At 50.5% G+C, this 20,797-nt stretch overlaps 1 protein-coding gene across 7 annotated transcripts in view; it reads right to left on the bottom strand.

Annotated features, from left to right (window-relative positions):
• Positions 1-20,797, bottom strand: part of LOC142583348 (centaurin-gamma-1A-like) — a 141,911-nt gene that overhangs the window by 47,977 nt on the left and 73,137 nt on the right. For 4 of the 7 annotated variants that reach the window (XM_075693769.1, XM_075693768.1, XM_075693772.1 and 1 more), the window contains exons 3-5: positions 12,147-12,234; positions 11,280-11,380; positions 3,004-3,148 (exon numbers count right to left, since the gene is read on the bottom strand). In XM_075693769.1, the coding sequence (XP_075549884.1) occupies positions 3,004-3,148; positions 11,280-11,380; positions 12,147-12,234 (334 nt within the window). Of the gene's footprint in view, positions 1-3,003; positions 3,149-7,580; positions 7,938-11,279; positions 11,381-12,146; positions 12,235-20,797 lie in introns of those variants that run through there. The other 3 variants (XM_075693771.1, XM_075693770.1, XM_075693774.1) reach the window with 2 other exon arrangements.

The following is a 20,797-nucleotide window of genomic DNA, read 5'->3' on the forward strand; positions in this document are numbered from 1 at the left end:
GCCGACGGCGGCTGTAGCAGTAGCGAATGAATGCACTTCCACACGAAGACACTGGTATTATGCATAACCATCGTTAAAAGCTCTATTTATGCAACGGAAAAAATGGAAGAAAAACCGTGACCGGCGCCCGAGAGCTGCTACACTCCGCTCCTAGGTGCAGGGCCTTCACTTCCGACAATCGAATACCTATCTCGTTATAAGTCATACCTCGCTATAACGAAGAACATGCACCTGCGGAACCCGTGAAAAGACGTCACATAACGTGCTTTCTCATATTGTTCTTTCGAGGTTGGCGCTTATACATTGCCAAGATCCCCGAAAAAAGAACACTCGTGTAAGAGCGCTGCTGCTGGGCATTAAACACCGATTTGATTTGCCATTCATTAAAGAATGACGCGGGTAATTTGCCTATCGTACATCGCAAGCGACGGCCTGCAGTAACGTGATCAGGTAGACGGCGCACTTTCTTGTGCCTTCTCGTCTTGACCCGTCAACAGCGCTGTTTCCTTCCAAAAGCGATGCCCAGCAACGTGCGAACATGATCACGGTTTCGAAAATGTCTGTACGTGCGCAGCCCAGAGGGTCCGTTAGAGTAGGCTTCCCCTCAATAAGAGGTACAGTAAGGTGAAGCCCCCCTCACTGAGGATAAAGCTTCGTTTTACGAGAAACGGCATATCTCTGCCGAAGGCTTTATTTTCTTCGTGTAGCGTGCACCCTTACAAAACCTTTTATAGAAAGTCTATAGATAGTCTATAAGCGTCTCTAGACTGTCTATATACTTTCTATAAAATTTTTTGTAGGGGTGCCCCACGTGTCGCTCTGCCTGTCGCCATCTTCCAAGCCAGGGACGCCGCCTTCAAGTGACGGCCACATTTCTATGGGGCAGGAAGGCAAACACGCTAGTGTACCGAGCTCTGCGCATACGCCCGTTAAAGGCACGCTATAAAAAAAATTTAAAAACAACTAGCTGAATAAGTTTAGTTTGATTAAGTGTCCCTTCGAAGCTCTATTTTGGTTATATTGCGGTAATATTTTGATTATTTGAACAGATAATGATCTAATCTTCGCGCCGAAACCCCAGCATGACGTACGTCAGCATGACGTCACGGAACTCAAAGTTCGAATTTTCACCGCTGTGGCTCAGTAGATGTTTCTCGAAACTTGCCAAGTTTGGTCATTGGCTCTCTTAGATTACAACGTGTACAGCCCATCTTTGCCAATTACAACTTAAACTAGGTCCGACCAGCTGTCACCAAGATCTACGACGTCCCGACTGCGAGCCCTTCCACGCAGAAACGGCCCTCCTGTGCACAGAGGCGCGTCTATGGCTGCATTCGCGTGAACACAGGTTGTCACTTAAGCGGCGATATCGGGGCTGCTGCCGACACGGTTGACGGGCCCAAATGAGCGCTCAAACAAAGGGGCGCCGAACGGGCGACGTGTGCCGTCAGGCGTGCAAAGTATTCTTTTTTCCTCGTTATCGATAAACCATCAACAGGGTACGCGCCCGACACACGGAACCCGTCTTGAGGCAAGAAACGAGAGAACTTTTCCCCAGTGCTGGTAGCAGTCGGCGTCTCGTTTTGTAAGGGTCCATTTCACGTTCCAATCTTATCACGCGCGCCACGCCGATTGGCAGATCCTAGCGAGAATGGCAACGCGGCGACGAAGGAAAACGATTTGAAATGAAAATGAAATGGAAAATGAGAAAGAAAATGTCATTCTTTCCGCCCTTCAGCAACGGGAGCAGGTACACTCGCCATTGCAGGGGTCGCGAGCGCTGGCGAAATAAATGGCGAAACGGCCCTCCGCGCCGTCTCGCGGCGCAGCCCCTGTTGTCGAGACCGACGCCTGCGCGCATGCGCGTCCCTCCGGCACTGCGAGCTTGCACGATTCCTCCTTGCGCGCCGGCGACACCCGAATGCAGCCGCGAGGTGCCCCTCTTGCGATTGGCGCTGTGGCGGCTTCGACGGGCTATTACTATTACTATAGTCACTATTCTGACTAGTCTAGAATGTACCGCGCTCTCCTGCGCGTCCCAAATAAGTAGAAGGGTTGAAATCTGGGCCAGTTGGTAGTACATACTTGAACGAAAAAACCAGTCAAAAACACAAAGGACAAGAGGAGAGGTTCACACCACAACGACTGGCCTATCCATATACTTATATATAAGTAGTCGCACATCCATCCATACTTATATATAAGTAGTCGCACAAACGACGTCACTGGCACTTTCGATTGCGCTCGAGATCGCCTGCAGAGAGGATCGGCCTGCGCATTTAATCACTCCTTAAGAGCTCGCTAGACCGTGCTTGTTTTTGTACTATACGCAACACGTTCGTGACAGACTTGCCAAGTATTGCAAGAAGTAATTTCGAGTGCAGACCAGTTTGTCGTCATATACAGATATTAATTCCGATCGACGCTCGCACACGCCGTCTCGACACTAGATACCTGCAGTGCAGCGACAGTTATGGATCGTGTCAGCCAATCAGTTGCGAGAGCCACGGGCAAGGTCCTCGCCATTTCGCACAACGCAGGCCGAACAAATAACTTGGGAACAGCGCGAAACGAAGGAACGAGTAATATGACGCATTGCCGCAGACCAACAACGCGTTTAATTTGCAAGAACATATATATAGTGAATGAAGATCGATGCGCAAACAGTTAAAACTTGGTTCAGTACGGCACCAAATAGCCAACGTAAGAGCCAGGCCGCCGCGTCTCGATTGTGGCTTCGCGCATTTACCACGTTACCAACAACGTATTAACAAGTCAACCCTAGTGAATGATTGAATCACGGGGGATTAACGGGTGGCCAAGCTTTTTCGCTCGAGCGTGCACGCAACTACAGCCCTTGCATCCGATTGGGGCTGATGGTGCACGACCCGTAGCTCCCTTATCACCGTATATAGTGCGCCGCCGTATAGCAACAGCGGGCGAAGAGACGCGCGCTGCGTATACACCCAACGAGCGAAAAGTTGCGTGCACCGCGCCACTCACCCTGCGTGCCGACGAGTATGAGGGGCAGGTCGGCGGCGTTGTTCCGGAAGTGCGCCATCCGCATGTAGTAGCTGTAGACGGCGCTGAACGAGGCCTCATTCTCCAGGCTGAACACGAAGATCACAGCGTCCACCCAGCAGCTGAACTGCGCAAAGGAGGGGGGTGCGGCGTGTGTGAGCATCGTCACTGTACGGAGCACGAAAAAAACAAGCGGACACTTTTCGTCCATGGTACGGGTTCTTTTGTTTTCTTAAAATATAGCAACAACGAGACCGGTCACACACATATAACGTCCCGACGCCGCGTGCAACGCACGCGCGTGATGGATGGATGGATGAAGAAGCGCGCTTTAAGGGGCGGTTGCGATCACGTTCACATTTTAATGTCAAATGGGTGCCCTATAGCGGAGGTTCGCTGCGCAGGTAAGAAATGGGGGTGGCGTTACTATCTTCCGGTGACGTCACATGTCTAAGAAAAGCGTGTGGCCGAAGGAAAGCTTCGGTGAAACGATGACACATTGCAATCGGGAATCTCCACACACTACTTTTATAAAGGGCGGCCCGGCGTCCGCGGCTTCTTGATAGCATGAGGCAGTTTTAGCGCGTCCGGAATTCCCGAATACGCAATGGCGTTTGCGGATTACCAGCGAAGTCGTAAACGCGATCGGGTGGTTTGGCGGCGCTACCTGGTGGAGCAAAGCTCGACCGGACAAACCGAGCTGCTGCTGTTGCAGTAACTAAGTCTATTCTTCTCCGCTGCTCGTGCAAATTATCGGCGGCAGCGTAATGGTGTACAAGTTGCCTTTTAAGCATTTTAGAGCGCAGCTCCTAGTTGCCCGTTCCTACGGCGAGCGCCGGCGGCGTAACCGAGCGAACGAGCACATCAGCGAAGGATGAAAGAGCGAACGCGGAGCGGCAGGTGAAAGACACGAGCCGCGAACGGCGGAGACCAATGAGAGCGGCCCTTTCAGTGACGAGCGCGCAGGAAACTGATTTCACGAGCACGCGACCGACCGTTTGATGCGTACGCGTATCTGGTCTCAGCCGGACCGCTAGTTTCGTACTATCGCTTGCTCGCGTCAGCTGTCGCTCGCGCTTGTTTGGTTCGCTTGGTTTGGTCTCGCTCGGTCTTGTTTCGATTGTCATGGTTTGCGACTGTTTTGTAATCTGATTGTATACGCGACGCGAATTGTGCAGTACTTTGTGGAAGCCACGCACGATCACGCTGGAACCTTCGACGACTCATGTATAAAAGCCGACGAACTTGACCGGCAGATGAGATTTTCGACGATTGCCGACTCTAGTACATGTCTCTCAAATTATTTGCCTCAATACATCGCGAAATGTAAACACGTATAGAGCTGCGCCCAAATTTCTCATTAGGGAGTACCGTAATCGTCGGTGATTTTTGTTTTTAAGGCAAGAACATTGATGGAGCACGATAACGTGACTACAAGGCATTCTGATGACACGAAGCGTCGCAAGATTTCACTACCAGCGTCCAAACGTCATTGCGCACACCGGAATACCGGACATGCTGTAACTCTCTTATATGTCAACTTCCGCCTGTCGAAAGCACAGTTACAAAGCGATACGTTACCTAGTCAAACAACATTTCAATATCTGCTTTCCATGTAATCGCAATCTTAATTAAGGGCTTTGGCTTGGCAGTTATGTTAATACGGATAGCGCGCGTGGCGGAGCCAAGCTGCGGTGCCGTGATCGATCAGAGCGTGGAAAACTTACTGCAATGAGGATTAATTCTTTACAGAAGCCTCGATCAAACGAAACCAGGAGCCGTATTCTGCAGCGATTGTGTTTCCGAAGAATTCGCTTTGCCAGCAGCGATTGGTCGCCGCTTGGGTGACGCCATCGCCTCTGGGCGCCCACGCATATTACGTTGACGTCTCGCGCATGTCAATCATGCGGAAACCGGATTTGTCGTCTGCTACGATGCGAAGCGGCGCGAGGTGCTTCGAAGGCGCCGTGTGCAGAGCCTGTGCGTGCCGTGTGCACGGGCGAGACCGGCGTTCAGAGCAAAATAGCATGCGGAAGCTTACAGTAGGGATGGGCCAAGTGAAATTTGGGAGTGCGCGACCGTAAAATTTGAGGGCGGGCGAATTTAAGTTCGGGGTCGGGCCAACCTAAACTTGGGCGTGGACTAACTTGAGATTTGCGGGTGGGCCAACCAAAATTTCGGGGTGGGTCAACTTAAATTTTGGGATACGCTTATGCATAGTTGAACAACTCCAATGGAGATTTCGCTCGCAATCTTAAAGTACGACGTACCACCTAGCGGCATAAATGGGTCAACCGCAGTAAACAAAAATTCGCTAAATCACTCACCGCCTGTACGCCACACATACGTTTCGTAATGAGACATAAACCTCATCAATAACATCACGAAATTATTTGTAGTAATTGTTGTTGTAACCAAGAAGCGTTCCTAATTTGCTATATTTTCGTTAGGTTTGTGTTGTTCACTTCCAGAAAAAAAAAAGAACCTGCGCGCCGATTGGCCTCTCTCCTTCCACTCGCTTTCATTACGTCGGCGAAGTGTCCAAATGTTAAGCCACTGCCAAACCGAATTCTTCGCAAGCCAAATCGTTACAGAACAGGGCTCCAGTTGGTACGCAATTTTCGATTCGACGAAGTGCTTTACATTCTCCTGTGCAAATTGCCGTAGAGCGTAATACATCGCAACAATGGAATGAACTCAAGTCTCCGATTTCACCGCGCATTATCGCTGTTATCCAGCTATCGCTGGGCGCAAGATACGCCTAATGTTTCCAATTTTTTTCTTAATGCTATCGCCCGTTTGCGCAGAGAAAGAGTCGTCTAATAATGAGACTGCGCGCGCGACACGAATGGCGCCGTTCATTCTCGAATGCAGGCGAGCACGAGCTATACAAACTCTGCAGCGACACGTGCACAGTGACACACGGGGACGGACCGCAGCTACGATGAAGCAGTCGCGCTAAGCCATCGCTGACTCACAGCCACGGCGGTTTCTGCAACAATTTTCAAAGCGAAACTTTCTCGGCCTGCCCCTTGCGGTTCTTGCGTGGCATAGCTGATGGGTCGGTCGCTCGGTGTCTCGTCGGGGGGAATCGCACTCGTGGGTACACCGCATTTACGAAGGGTAACGCGAGTGGCAACAAACGGGTCATTTCTGCACGTATACAAACCCTGCCTCCTGACCAGCACAGTAGAGCCGGCAAGCGCACCTCCGTTCTCCGTAATAATAAAAATAAATATTCTTGCGCAAATCTTGAACATACATAATGCCGGTCCGCAGGTACATGTGAAGCACACCGACCTCCTAAGGGAATAGCCGCAATAAACGGGTGCTTGGTTTTACTTGATCTTCTTTGACCTGGACATTCGGTATGTGCATGCATTCTTGAGCAATCCTGCAGAATGCCTGGGTATGAGCTCTTTTATATTTATTATTATTATTTTTTTTTGTACCGGGTATCGCAATCCTGGTTTCGCGCTCGAAACCCGCTCAAAGACAGAGTCCGCTGCAATGATCACGTGACAGCGTTCGACAGAGACAGGCCTGTTGATCGGCCTGCTGCCGCGAGTTGGCGGCGTCAGTGTTGGCAGCGCGCTCGCTCCTCGAAGTCGGCCTCGGCGGCAGAGAGCGCGAGCCGCAGGCGTTACTCGTGCACGCACGCCTTCGCCGATCGCCTCGAATCGGCGTCAGGTTATGGGTCGGTAGTGCAAGCCGGCACGCATATCGCGAAGGCGACACCGGAGCCGCCAAAGGGAAGACATCCTCCTGCAATGTGACTGAAACACCCGAGATTCTAGACGCATAAGAGGTACCCCCTTGAAGACGTTGGTACCTGAACACGACATACAGGCGCGTAAGATTCCCTCCGCCTTCCTCCAAACACGTACTTTCGCATAAGCGTATATTGTGACGGATCACAGAATGCAATCTGCACAAGTACAGGCAAGAAAACATGCGTGCACACACACACACACACACACACACAGCTTGAGCGAAGTGACGGTAAACAACCCATGGTGAATATGAGTGCATGGTTTACCGCGTAGTTTGTGGACATTAAACCCCACAATATCTTTTTTTTTCTTTTGTTTAGCAACCTGCTTTCCTCATTGAGGGACGATATCAACCATTAGCGCATTTTTCAGAAGGAGAGCAGAAAGAAATCACAACGAAATACAATAGATGAAAGTTTGACACTCGCCTTCAACAGTCAAGAAACAGGCCGCCCCTCCGACAGTGCGTCGTTGTCGGCAAACTGGTGCGCAACAAACACCGGCAATTACGCGAGCCCGCACAGCCCGGCCGTCGCCGGCAACACGTCACCACAGTTCACGCCATTAGCGCCGTGACACACAGTTTCTACGACCCCGAGCGAGCGGATTCAGGGTCATTCCCGTTGCACCACCGGGGCAGCCGCCTGCTGCAGCGCCGCGCAGGACCGGCCGACAAAAAAGAAGCCTCGCGCGCCGGGAGACCCGGGCAGTGCAGTAAACAACGCGAAGCAGCGGGCACGACGCGATCGACTGACCGCGGGCCACGCTGGAAGCGGACGCACTTACTCAGTGGGTCCGGCCGACCTCCTCACTCCAGCCGCGCAGCAGGTAGGCAAGGTTGACGACGAGCGCGGCGGTGCATCGGGCGCGGACGAGACGCGCACACCACACCGTCCGGCCACCGGCGAGCTAGCTGCGCGCGCTTGCGGGGAAACAACGGCAATCGAAGCGATGCAAATCGCCTTGGAAACGGGACGCGCGCCGCCGCCGAGTGGTGCCGGCATCGGAGAACCTGAAAGACGGGATTAACGGCGCGCTGCTCCATTCGCGGTATCGCCGGACGGCGCGGGCAACCGCCGATGAGATTAACGAGCGTCCCCGCGAGCGGTGATCGACGCTCACGCGCGCACTAGGATATATATGTGCCAGCTGCAGGCAGGTTGCTTTATTGCGTCGTCTGCGCCGAGCTGTCGTCTGCTGCTGCGGCCGCCGTCCGCCATGCGGGCGACCCGATGGCGCGGCGAGCACGCACGCGCCGTTGCCCCGGCAACGCTGGCGCGAAAAGAACGCTCTTGTACAGGAAAATAATAATAATAATAAACGCGGTGCGCGCGCCACGCTGCGGCGCCGCGAATATGGCGGCGCCCACTGGCCGCCATCGAGCGCAGTTTCGGACGAGCACCGAAAGAAAACAAAACCGCGTGCCCAGGTGACCCAGATACGCCCACGGCGCATCCACTCGCCCCACGCGGCCGATAAAAAGACGCCGCGCGCCAGCGGCAGGGGGGTTAGCGGGACTCCGATAATTTGCGGCAATGAACTTGCGGCAAAAGTTGCCCTCCCCCAACCCTCCCCCTCCTCCGTCGCGTGGGCAGAAGCGCGTCTCCGACCGGCGGGAAACAGGTGCGGCCGGCGTGGTGCCGCGGTGACAGCGTGCGCTGGGCGAAAATACACCCCCATGCATCGTCGAGGGTCGACTTCACTCGCCGTAGTTTCTCCTGCTCCGAATTATTCGCCCAGCCATGTGCCCAGGCGTACACGGCATACCGCTCTTCCCGCGTGTTTAATACGGGGAGGCAACGACTGCACGGGCACGCAAGACCGATGCTCGAGAAAGAGGACCCGCTTCCAGCACGTCGGGAAGATCAGACAAAAGGCTCCGAGGCGGAGCAGAATGGGGCTTCATACATGCCCAGGCATCGCTCTTGGCGCAGGCAAGAGCAAGAGGGGGTGCTGCAGCCCCAGGCTTCAAAACCAGAACGAGTCCCAGCCAGCGGTGGCCCGCCGTTCGAGGATATATGCCACTTTTTTTTTCTTTCTTTTTTCTCGTCCTCGTGGTTCTTCTTTGTCTCCATCCTGTGCGCCGAGCTATTCCGCCTCGAGATGGACGTACAGCGTACGCATAGCAACTCGCAATTCTTCAGCTCCGCACAACGCCGCAGAAAAAGTGAGGCCGAGAAAGAAGCAACTCCTTCCGCCTTTTACTGCGGTACTCGTACCTTCACCCCTGGACGCTCTCCGCCAGAAACCACCTCGCTTCACACGGCCCGCTCCGCCGACGTCTCCATTGCACGCACCCCCTTTTCTCTTCACTCTCTCTCTCTTTCCCTCTCTCTCGAGCACGAAATGAAAGTATGCGACTCGAGTATTCGCAATGGGTGCTGTGCGCATACTCGCGCGAATTCAAAAGGCGAGAAAGAGAATCGCCGAACGTCGCCGGGCCGCAGGCCGTTGGTGCTACGTACGCACACAGCCGGCAGCGCTCGAAGTTCGCCCAGGAGACGAGACGAGAGAGAGAGAGAACGGCAGGCATTTCGGCGCACAAAAGGGGCCGTCATCAATGGCCCGCGCGATGAGAAGAAAAGGCATTGCCGCCGCTCGTTCCATTCACGATCGCCGCCCGACAGTTTTCAATTCCCCTTCGCTCTGGTCTCGTTCGCACCGCCGGCTCGCCCGATACACCCGACGCGTCGGGCTCGGGTGTCACCGTTCGCTACAAAGATTCGCCTCGCAGTGTGCGCCGGAGTGAGCACGGCGCGTCAAGCGACGCGCGAACGGGCCTCGAAGTCTCGGCCTCGAAGGGGCAGCTTCTTCCGCGGTCAGCGTCCTCTAGAGGTGCACCAGGGAGCCACTGCGGCTGGTGCTGCAGAAATGAGAAACCGGACGCGCGCAAGCGCCTCTGCGATCGGACAAGCCACTGATTCGTTTTTGTTTTGTTTTTCTTGCTCGCAACTGCAATGCCCGAAGCGAGCTATTATAACCCAAAAGAAAGAAGAAAACAACACTGACGTTGCCGTTTGAAGCCAGCGTGTGTGTCTATTATACCTAGCAGGAAAAATAGACTGGGCGGACCTACTTTCACCAACACGCCTCTCGGCGAACGTTCGCGCTTCATTTTTTGTTCCACAGCAAAGTTGGCGACCACGGCACCTTGCAATGCGGAGGGACGTCGCCCAGTTAGAGTTTTGTCAGTTTAGTCTACTTCGCAGTCTCGCGGTCAACGATGTTTGGCGCTGCTTGTGGAAGCGAGCAGCATTTACGGTCGTAAAGAGGGATGGGGTTTACTTTTCTTCTTTTCGGGAGCGCGCCCGACGCGCCTGTGATCCGCAAAGATTTCCTGGACAACTCAGAGACAAAAGCGGCGTGCGTGTGTAATTACTTTCGCGTTTCTTTTTTTTGTTTGTTTGTTTGTTTGGGACACCGCAACGCCAAGACGGTAATGACCGCGGCAGGTACACAGAAGCACGCTGGCTGCAACGCATTAGCTAAGCGCCACTCGTACGCACAAGACTGGCGCAGACCTGTACGCGTGCGCTGAGCCGTCTGCTCCGGCGAGACGCCCGTTTCGTCCTCCTTTAATGACCAGCTGCAGCCACGCGAACGCTGTGGGCCGGCACACACAAAACTGCGCGAGCAATGAGCCGCAACGTGAGGAGGCGACGCTGTGCGCGGAAAGGACGTCGAAGCAGCAGCGACCGAGCGATCGTCGTTGGTCGAAAAACAGCAGCGCCGAGGACAGGTCGGTGCTGCTGTTTATTCTGTCGTCACACTCGACCAAATACACTTGGTAAACGCGAAAACGTTCGTAAACCGCAACAGCGCAACGGGCCGATTTTGTCGCCCCAGTAATCGGTATACTTCTCTTCTATATCAGGTCACGTACGCAACGTCCAAAGTAGCGTCGTCGAGAGCAAATTTCTTGCGGTAGGCTAAGGCTAGACCGAGTTGCCGAGTCAGCGCTGGGGTGCTATTTTTTTCTTCTTCTGTCTAGTCCTTGCGTGCGCTGTACATGAGTTATTACGTTTCCCGCGTATATGTGATTGCTGGAATGCCCTACCTGAGTGGAATTCGGCAGAACCACGAAAACTTCGAGTATAAAATGGCTACTGTTGTACGTTTGGTTTTCTTTTACTAGATTTTTTTTTAATCGCCTGTGGCAAATAGCAAAGCTCTAGGAACTTAGCTTGGTCAATCGAGCAGGCCGACTTTACTTGCGCTGTATATTCGACAACGTAACAAAATTCCCTAATGACCTCTTTAATTACCTTACGGTATATATCGCAATTTACGAATTGTAGCCGGTGAGTTCACAAAGCGTATCCGCAGACCCGCTGCGCCGATGAGGCTGTGACAATCAAGGCGGCGGGACAAAAAATAATAAAAATAAAAGGCAACGAAAAAAAAAAAGAAAACACGCAGCAACACTGTATATATACTACCCTAATGGGCGAAAATAAGCATGTCAAGCAAGCAAGGAATATATACGTGCGCGCTATCCACCTGCAATTCCGGAGGTCCACCTTCGTCCCGGATGAGCAGCAGGTAACTGTGGCCGTCCACCACGATCTCCTTCTTGAAGCGACCACCTGCGTGAAACACGAAAAGACTGTCTGTGGGCCTCACCTGAACGAAACTTAATTAGCGGCCGGTTAGGGACGGCACACGCTGTACTCTTGAGCAGACTGCGGTGGGCCCTATACACGGCCTCCGAACTAATCTCTCTCCAAGACACCCTGTACACAGAGACGGCTGCATGGTCATTGCGACGACAACTACCTTGCGCCATTTGGCGACGGCGGATACTTCTGACTGACAATTGTGCCGCCGTCCTTACCTCAACGAAAGTGTAAATCACCACCGGCACAACCCGTACAGATTGCGAGAAATTAACGCAAAAATTGGGCGACACTGCGTGTCTGCGCTGAAGCGTCCCAGCGGCCTGCGCATGAACTGGGTCATCGACGAGGGGTGCACACGGACGCATATCTACGAATGGAAACTGTATCGCGCTGCTCTTCTCACATAAAACGATGATCATCAGCATGCGCGAAGGTTAGGTAGCCTTTTAAAACATCTTCATGGCGATACGAAAAAGTTGGCATCGAAGTTACAGTAGTTATGTCATGCATTATGTTGCCAGCATATGTTACCAGCATTTAGTAATATATAGTAATTACGTACAAGCACACATATGCGCTCCGAGGCTTTCAGGTTAGTTTTCGAATAACTGGTGCAGTTGAGCTATTTTCGACTCTTGCCCAATACCATTACGGGATTACTTCGATGACTTTCAAGCAGCAATCGAGCAGGTCGGGTGCATGTTACATAATAGCGAGAGAGAGAGAGACCCACCTTCTGGGGACTCGTCCTGCATGTAGGAACCGGTGAGGTAGCGGTGCACCAGGGCAGACTTTCCGCTCGTCAGGCTGCCAACGATGCCCTGCGGAGAGAGAGAGAGAGAGGGTTATCGCGCGCAACAACATTCTCGAACACGTTGGGCACGTGCATGCATACAAGCACATTTCCGGAATCGACCGTGCATGTTGTGCAGTCAAGCGGTGATCGCCGGGCGAGCCCATGTCGCTGCGCGCTAGATCGAACTTCGCGCAGTAAAAAAACGAGATGTGCGTGACAGGGTCGTCCTAGCGATGAGGCCACGCTTTCGCGTTCGGTCATGTTGGGTGCAAGTACGTGGCGGCTGCAGCACCAGTATGTCTCGAACAAGTCACTATACCCTATAAAACAAAGCTCGACCGACCCCTTTTACCTTTCCCCTCCGCAACCACCTTTACGAACAACAGCAGTAGGAGAAAAAGAAAGAAACGTTACCACAGCACTAGCTGCTACGCCCTTTTTTTTTATGCTTGAAAGAAATGTTCTCGGTCACTATCTTGAGAGAGGATAGTTCTTTATTAGAGACCAAACTCCCAATCGACTCGTGTACGGGGTGTTTCTACCAAGACTAAGTAATATTTAAATGTAGCCGTTCTGAAATGCAAGGCCGGTTCCTTCGGACACATGCCGGAAGGGGTGGCGGCCGCGGGGTAACCAGTGATACGGGGTAATTAGTCGCTAATTAAGAGGAAGCTTTAGCTCGGACCCAACTTAAACGAGGCCTATTCAAGTACATGCAAAGCGCAGAAACGCTTTTCTAAAATAACCCTTAGTCCGATTTTAATTAATGTTGTTGAATTTGAGAGAGAAGGTTAAATTCTAGTGACTGTTTGAAGCGGAATTTCGATTTAGGGTCTGAATTTTGTTAAAAGAATTTTCAGAAATTCGAAAGTCCGAAAGAAATAGAAGCACGAAGTTTACAAATTAATAGCCCTGCATCAAGAACAGATATCGCAGTTCTGTAAACGGCACCCATTAGATCATTGAAAGCGAACAAATTCGATATGTCAATTTGCATCTTACGTGAACATGTTACGTTGTGTACAAGGATTCTGCAAAAGCTATATTTTCATATTACTAATTTTTTTGAGACTTATTAATTAACATATTAATTTTGTCCGCTTTAGATGTACTATTATATGCAATTCAGGAAATTGTGATATCATTTTTGATTGCGGAGTTAGAGTTGTAAACTTGATAGTTTCGTTTTCTGAACATTTACAATTTTGGTCATTTTTTTAATAAAGAATTCACGACCTAAATAAAAAAAATCGAAACTAAGAATCATTAGATTTTAAGTTTTCCTTTTAAATGCAACAAACCGCCTCATATTTAGCGCAGTGGTTGCCGAGAAAAACTAATTCTCTTTTTACATGTATTCAGATAGGAGAACCCGAGCTAAAGCTTCCTCTTAACGAAATTCAATTAACTTGTAACCTCTCATTTTCAGCGGACTCATCGTAATTGAGAAATCCAAGCGAGCTCTCCGTACAAGCCGTACGAACTTTTGGACCCGGAAAAATGCGATTATCCGTGGAACTGTGCCACGAAGCATTTCGGCGAAAGTGAAACTAGGAAGCTGCAGCGAGCGCAAAGCACCCCCCCCCCTCAGTCGACGTTCTGCTTACGTCAGCCAACAGCGGGCAGTCAGCGCGCTGCGACAGCGAGGAGCACGGAGGCGCAGCGCGCTGTCTAAAAAAAGACAAGAAAAAGGAAAAAACAAGTTTGCTACCTGTAGTCGCTAGACTGTTTTTTTTTTCTAGACCAAGAAACTAGGTTTGTATAGACCGTTTTTTCGTAGGCGCCGCCATATTGTGAGCTCAGTGGCGCCGCCTATGAGCAGCGCCATACTGGCTTGGGTGAAAGCGGTCTTTTGCATGGCAGGTATACGCTCGGCGGTCGGTACTGTCGTTTGTTTTCGCGGTCGTGCGCTCTGGTTAGTATGACGTGCGTATCCTACGTGGTAAACGGTTCTGTGAGACGTGCTGAAGTGGTTTAAGGCGTTATATGGCCGAAATTTCTGCTGGCGTTGAGGTGGACGGAACACGCAATGCGATGTGCGCGCGCATATTTGAGCCTACGATAAGCCTCGGAGATCAATTGTGTATTTCTGAATGTTCTAGTCATTAATGTGACCTTATTGCAGTATTATCCTCTAATTCTAAGCTGCGGTTTAGGAGCCATGAAACATACGCGACGATCGTAACAGCGTGGGTACCGTTACGATAGGAGCTGTGATATCATACTTTGACAAGCGTTCAAACTGTTCGCTGTAGGTTACATTGCGTGACTACTTGGTTCGATGGATGAGGATTCCGCCCCTGAATAACATAGTTTGGCAAGTAATATCACCATACCTTACAGTCTGAATTAAGCTTGTCCAGAAAAGAGACTGTTTACGAACTGCGCGAGCGTCCTAAGCAGTGGTAGGTGCTGGGCTACACATATATATTTGTTCTATATACCGCATGGTCCAAGCATACGGCATCAGCGGTTATATATTTATAAACGTTGTGCGGCGTGATTATGCGAGGTCCTATTGCGGCGTTAGCCCGTTTTCTCTTGCTCTTGAAAGATGATGATAACCGAATTTTTTTTTTCGGTTGTGTTCGTTCCGTTCTCTACGACGCACTCACACGTATTACGGAAATTTTGTCCTCAAAAATAGGCATCGCATTCTTTTTATGCGATCCCTCTCATATATTATGGCTATTTGCAGGCCAAAAAGGCAATGCCGAAGCGCACAGCTTACATATGTATCGTGCTGGTTCACCGAACGCAGTAATCGCTGTGTTGAGCAGCGCCATCGGCCTCATGCAGGAAGGCTAGCGTAGACATATGGTAATTTGAAGCCTACTAGACTTGAAATGCACGAGAACGATGCCGGCGCATCACAAATATTTGATAGCGCCTGCAGCTTAGATGTTTCGTGGTTGCCTTAGGTTGGCCGTGCACGAGCATGCGCTCTTATGCTTTATGTTTTACTCCCTACGCCAAGCGATCAGATAGTGAGCAGATTTACCATTTCATGCTGCTAATACAGAGACACCACTTTCCTTTGTTGAATTAAAACCGATACAAGCAAAAATAATTCACAACACATACACACACCGCGACTCATAATGTGCGTACACCGCGGCTGATAAAACGCGTCACATTTTTGCGCCCCCAAGAGAGATTTCCGCCTACTGTAGTTACCGATTCACCGAAAGGCTTCCCTGACGACCTTATATGAACGGACATGGCGTAAATTTCACAAAGTACCATCTAAAACAACTCGAAATCGTTCCGCAGCACGCGACAGCAATACTTTCAAGCAGCGCCGCGCCGGATCGCCCAAGCCAGAAAGGAGGAAAGGCTTTCTGCGCGCCCTATCCTCCTCGCCCGATGAAACGGTCTATAGGTAACTATGGTTATCAAGAAAAACGATTTCCTGCTCCCATATATTTAGATAGGAGCTATCTACCGACCTAAAGGCTCCTCTCAACGGTTTCTTGTGTGATAAATCGACACGGAGGATAAACACGCCCAGCAAAGACACCGTGGTGTTTCACAATGGAACTCGACAAGTCGGGGCACGGTTTGGCCGCCGCTGCGTAGTGGTACGTAAAACGTGCCACGATGCCGCCCCTCGTTATATAAGCATTCACTGTTGGGAAAAGGTGCGCATCGCATTCAAAATTTTCTGCCAGTACTCCAGCTTCTGTGACCTTTCTTTGTTCAAGCGAGATACTGAAAACCCACGAGAAAGTGCGACTTGCTATCGGAGTCGTGAATCGCGCGCTAAGTTACGTCAGCGCTGTGTGCCGCCCACAAAGGTCGGCAAACACGCCCACGAATCGACTCGCTCGGACTGTGACCCGCGAGTCCGAGTGGGTCCGGCTGAGTAGGTTTCTGGCGGCGACTCTTGCGTCCTAGTGATACCGAAGGAAAAAAAAAAAAGAAGTGTTTTGTAAACGAACCTGAGTGAGTTCCGTTCGTTTTGCCGGCATATCGTGTCGTCCCCTGTGCCTGGGACTTGCCCTCACCTCGATGTATATACGTTTGGGTCATTGCGGCTCCACAGCGACAAGTAAGGTGGCCACGAGCTGAAGAAACCACACGACGAGCGTTGTCTACTTTCCTGAACAAACTTGCCAAAGCGTCCGCGCTCCTAAGTGCAACATTGAATTAGGTCGTCAAGTAACTTGCGTGGAATAGGAAAACAGTAAGATACAAGCTCGGACGTCGCCTCAGTTAACGATCAACGGGTATTAATTCAAGGTTACGTTAATTAGTCGAGTAATTTAGCTGTTGCTATAGCCTATACGGTCGCCTTTACATTCATGGCCGGTTGTGTTCTTGTCTAACGCATTTCTTCAGTATACGCTTACATGCAATGTACGAAGGCTAAGGCGTGTAAACGAGTTGTGGCAAAACATTGCCGACTTGTCTTTGAATGCGCGTACGAGTGCACGTGCGTTAAATGAACTTGAACGTTATTTTGGTTCATTCACAGAAGAATGCAAACTGTGGAGGGTGAAGCTAATTGACACTTGACTAGTGCTAGTAGTCCTTTCAAAACACGCACAAAAAGCAAAAAATTTTTCAGTTCAGAAGCACATATGGGTTACTATATTAGTATGGTTAGAAAATACCGAAACATTAAGAATAAGTACACATTATCAAAAACACAATATAGAAATTAGCAAAAAACAATGTTATGTACGCAGAAAATGACGTCACCGGCACAGACTGAAACGTCTTGTGTTGTTAGGAGACTAATAAATAGAATGCTTGTATTGTTCAACTGCAGCACCCTCTGATGCTAATTATACTGCACGATACCCATTCACAAAGTTAGGTATTCTTGTGATTGCGCAAGTACGCCGTGCGATATATAATTTAAATGCAAACTAAAGTCCCGTTTCATGGATTACATCCAGAAGAGCCCGGGACAAAGGAACGCGTGTCCATTGGCGAAGGTCGGTCGGGCGACTCGGGTGTTGGCCCAGGAAACGGAGTGTCTTGATAAGCAAGCTTCTGAACAACGCAGAATTAGTCCTGCAGACCCGAAAACCCTACAAAAGATATACTGCATGCCAGGCCGACGGAGCGCTCTGAATAATTTAAAACACTACGGTGCCCCTTCTACACAAACCAGTTTCAGTTTTGACAAACAGCCGGTGGATGCGTCATGACGTCACGATGCACCGGCTCGCTCCGTCAGTGCGATCGCCGAGGCCGCCGCGCGCGAAGCGAACCCCGAATGAAGCCGTGCGCAGCAATCTCGTTCATCCCTTTACGAACATCGTCAGCATATACCCGGCATTATATATATATATATATATATATATATATATATATATATATATATATATATATATATATATATATATATATATATATATATATATATATATATATATGTGTGTGTGTGTGTGTGTGTGTGTGTGTGTGTGTGTGTGTGTGTGTGTGTGTGTGTGTGTGTGTGTGTGTGTGTGTGTTACATTTTTCTTTTATTTGTGTGACCCTCAAGGTACATAGTATGGATATGATAGCTCGATACTAGCGATCTTTTGCGTTTCTTTACGTGCTTATAAAGCCTTGTTCGCTTTGTGCACATGTGGCCCTTTGTTTCGTATTTTACATCTGCAAATGTGTAAAATGTGTGTAGACTTCAGCCCCACTAGAATGATCTTGCAGCGAATGCGGGTTTACGTAATAAATAAATAAATAAATAAATAATCGCTGCGCAACGTCATTAACATTTACTTTCTGTCTCGACGTCCCGACAACATCGATTACGACCGAACCGGGCATTTCGAGGCCAACTTTACTATGAAGTTAAAACCTTTCATAAGAGTGTTTCTGAACCTTCGCACTTCCTTGAAGCGGTCTGCGCTGGATGTACGACAGAAGACACATTTGCAATGTGTACATCGACGACATCATCATCTACTCAAAGAAGGAACACCGTAGTCATCTTTCAAAAGTTTTGCACGCTCTCAGTCTTGCCCAACTCAAAGTCAACTTCAAAAAAAGTGCTTTCCTTCAACATACAGTAGTATTTCTTGGAAGGGTATTTGGTGGACACACTAAAACCACTAAGAAAGAATCGGTCGACGGATTCTCCAAGCTGGTAAAGCCTTATGACGTCCACTCCCCGTGCGTTTTTCTTGGCCTAGCAGGACACTTTTATCAGAGACTATGCACTGAGAACAAGGTGCTTCACACATTTAAATTAGAAAGACGTGCCTTTTCAATGGGACTAGGAGTGCGAAGCTGTCTATTGTGAGCTTGTAAAAGTAATATCGTCGGACCCCATCTTGCCAATACCGGATTTTCCTCTGTCTTTCGTGCTGAACACAGACGCATCACACTATGCTATATGTGCAGTTCTATACCAGAGACCCTCAAAAGAAGCTTACCAAACCAAACACCGCGTTGTGGAGTGTTACGGTTATACCCTGAAACCCGCTGAAATCAATTGCTCTACCACAGAAAAGGAAGCTCTGGCAGTCTTCAAAGCTGTGCAATACTTTCGTACTTGCCGAGAAAGTGCGAAATTAATACTTTTCATTGACCATCAATCACTGGCTCAACTTCTGAGCAAGGCCCAGACAAGAGGCCGCATTGCTACACGGGTGAACTATCTGCAACAGTTTGATTTCGTAATTTCGCGCCATCCTGGCCCCCTCCTCACTGATGCTGACGCACTATCAAGATTACTTGTACACGAATCATACTATATCAATCAATCATATTAAGCTGCGACAATGTACCGAAGAGATCCAGTTTATTCATAGAAAGTATGACGTATATATACCACCAACTATGGTTCCAAGGATTCTTCATCCTTACCACGACACTCCTGGATCGGGCAGACATGACGGCCTCTGGCGCACTTATAAGAAATTGCTCATGAGATTAAAATGGCTGGACATGAAAAACGACATCAGCCATTACATCCGTACATGCCATTTCTGCCAGGTGAGCAAAGTTAAATTCAGGCAATCGACAGACGTTATGACAAACCCTGAATATTTCATTTGGACTTCGCGGAGATCAAATAGAAGGAGGAAGAAGTCAGGCGAACGCAAGCTTTCTTGCTCTCGAGTGCACAAGGACGATTGCGGCCAAAGCTGGCAAAGAAGACGCAAACAGCGTAATAGATCTCCTCAAAGCTGAATGTTTTAAACACACAAAGACGCTCGTACGTGACAACGGGCCGGCTTTCCGGAGTGCCAAATTATCAAAGTGGGCACAGGAGCACGGAATTATGATAAAGTATTCTTCTCCATACCACCCGGGAGCAAACGGCCTAGCGGAGCGTGCCATACGAGACATCAAACAGTATCTGAAGACGTATCCAGACTTTGCCGGTGGCTGGAAGTGCTGTCTCGAGGCCGCTGTGAACCATCACAACAGATCGTACGCCAGTAGTTTAGGCTGCAGTGCTCATTTTGCCACTTCGCGCACAGCGCGCATACTTCCTGCGGATCGAGAGCTAGGCATTCTAGAGAACCTCGAACTCGCCGAAGTCAGGAAAACTGTCAAGGAACAGGAGGTCTACAAGCGCCGCAAGAAGAGAAGCTTTGATAAAAGGCACAGTAGCGAGATACGGGACAAACTACATGGAGACTATGTTCTTGTAAAGGAAAGGAAAGGAGCTGTACCTTCAAGTTCTCAATCTTACGGGCCGTTTCAAGTGATCAGTACTGCATCGCAGCGCGAAACGTTGAAGAACGTCTGGTACACCGGAGTCTCGTGTCAAACGGAGTGCGCCTCTATTGGAAACGTATTCGAGCATTACCCCAGGAGGTGGAATTATCGGAAGTCCGGAAGAGCGAAGCGGTCTGCGCTGTATGCACGAAAGAAGACGAATAAGTGGGCGTGGTTGGGGTTTCACGTACAACTTGGGAAAACGCGTCGGCGCTCGTTCGTCAGGCCAGGTGCAAACGACGACTGCGCCCGTCCGTGTGTGCGCGACGTGCATCCACCGACAGAGACAAACGCGACACCGTTCGGCGACGCCAAGCGGATCGAGTTACACGAGGAAAGCGCCGAGACTGGGCCACAGCGCGTGACACGCATCGATTGTCCCCGCGCTCGCCGCGACGGAGAGCGCTGGCCGAAAATAGCTGCTCATGAAGCACGAACAAGAGCAGAGCGCGCGTTTTTCTAAAGCCGCCTTCCGCCGCAGCGACGAGGAGGAAGGGGCGCCGGCGCGACAATGGGACGCGCCAGGCACGCCGGGCTGGCTGCACAGCCGCGCGTGAAGCGGCAGCAGTCGCGTTTGCATACTCGGCGCGTGCCGACGCATTGCAAACGAGCCGCCACTGCTGCGCTGCGCGGATCCGGATCGGATCTCGCGGCGTCGACAGCCCTTGGCCTTGGGCGGTTGCTCGCCTCGGGCAGAGCGCCTGCATCGCCGCGATCAACTTGCAAGGCACGGGTCGGGAGGCTGCACTCCGTATGCGGTGTGTCTTTTTAAGCGAGACAACACTCCGCTCCCTGTGGAGCACAATCACTGCGCTGGCTGAGGCGGTGTGCGTGTATACAAGATGCTACCGGGCCGCTACCTGGTGCGTGCAGATGCGCCCCGTGCTGTAGAACGCAATCGAGGG

The sequence above is a fragment of the Dermacentor variabilis genome, chromosome 5, assembly GCF_050947875.1.
Source record: "Dermacentor variabilis isolate Ectoservices chromosome 5, ASM5094787v1, whole genome shotgun sequence".
Taxonomy (NCBI): domain Eukaryota; kingdom Metazoa; phylum Arthropoda; class Arachnida; order Ixodida; family Ixodidae; genus Dermacentor; species Dermacentor variabilis.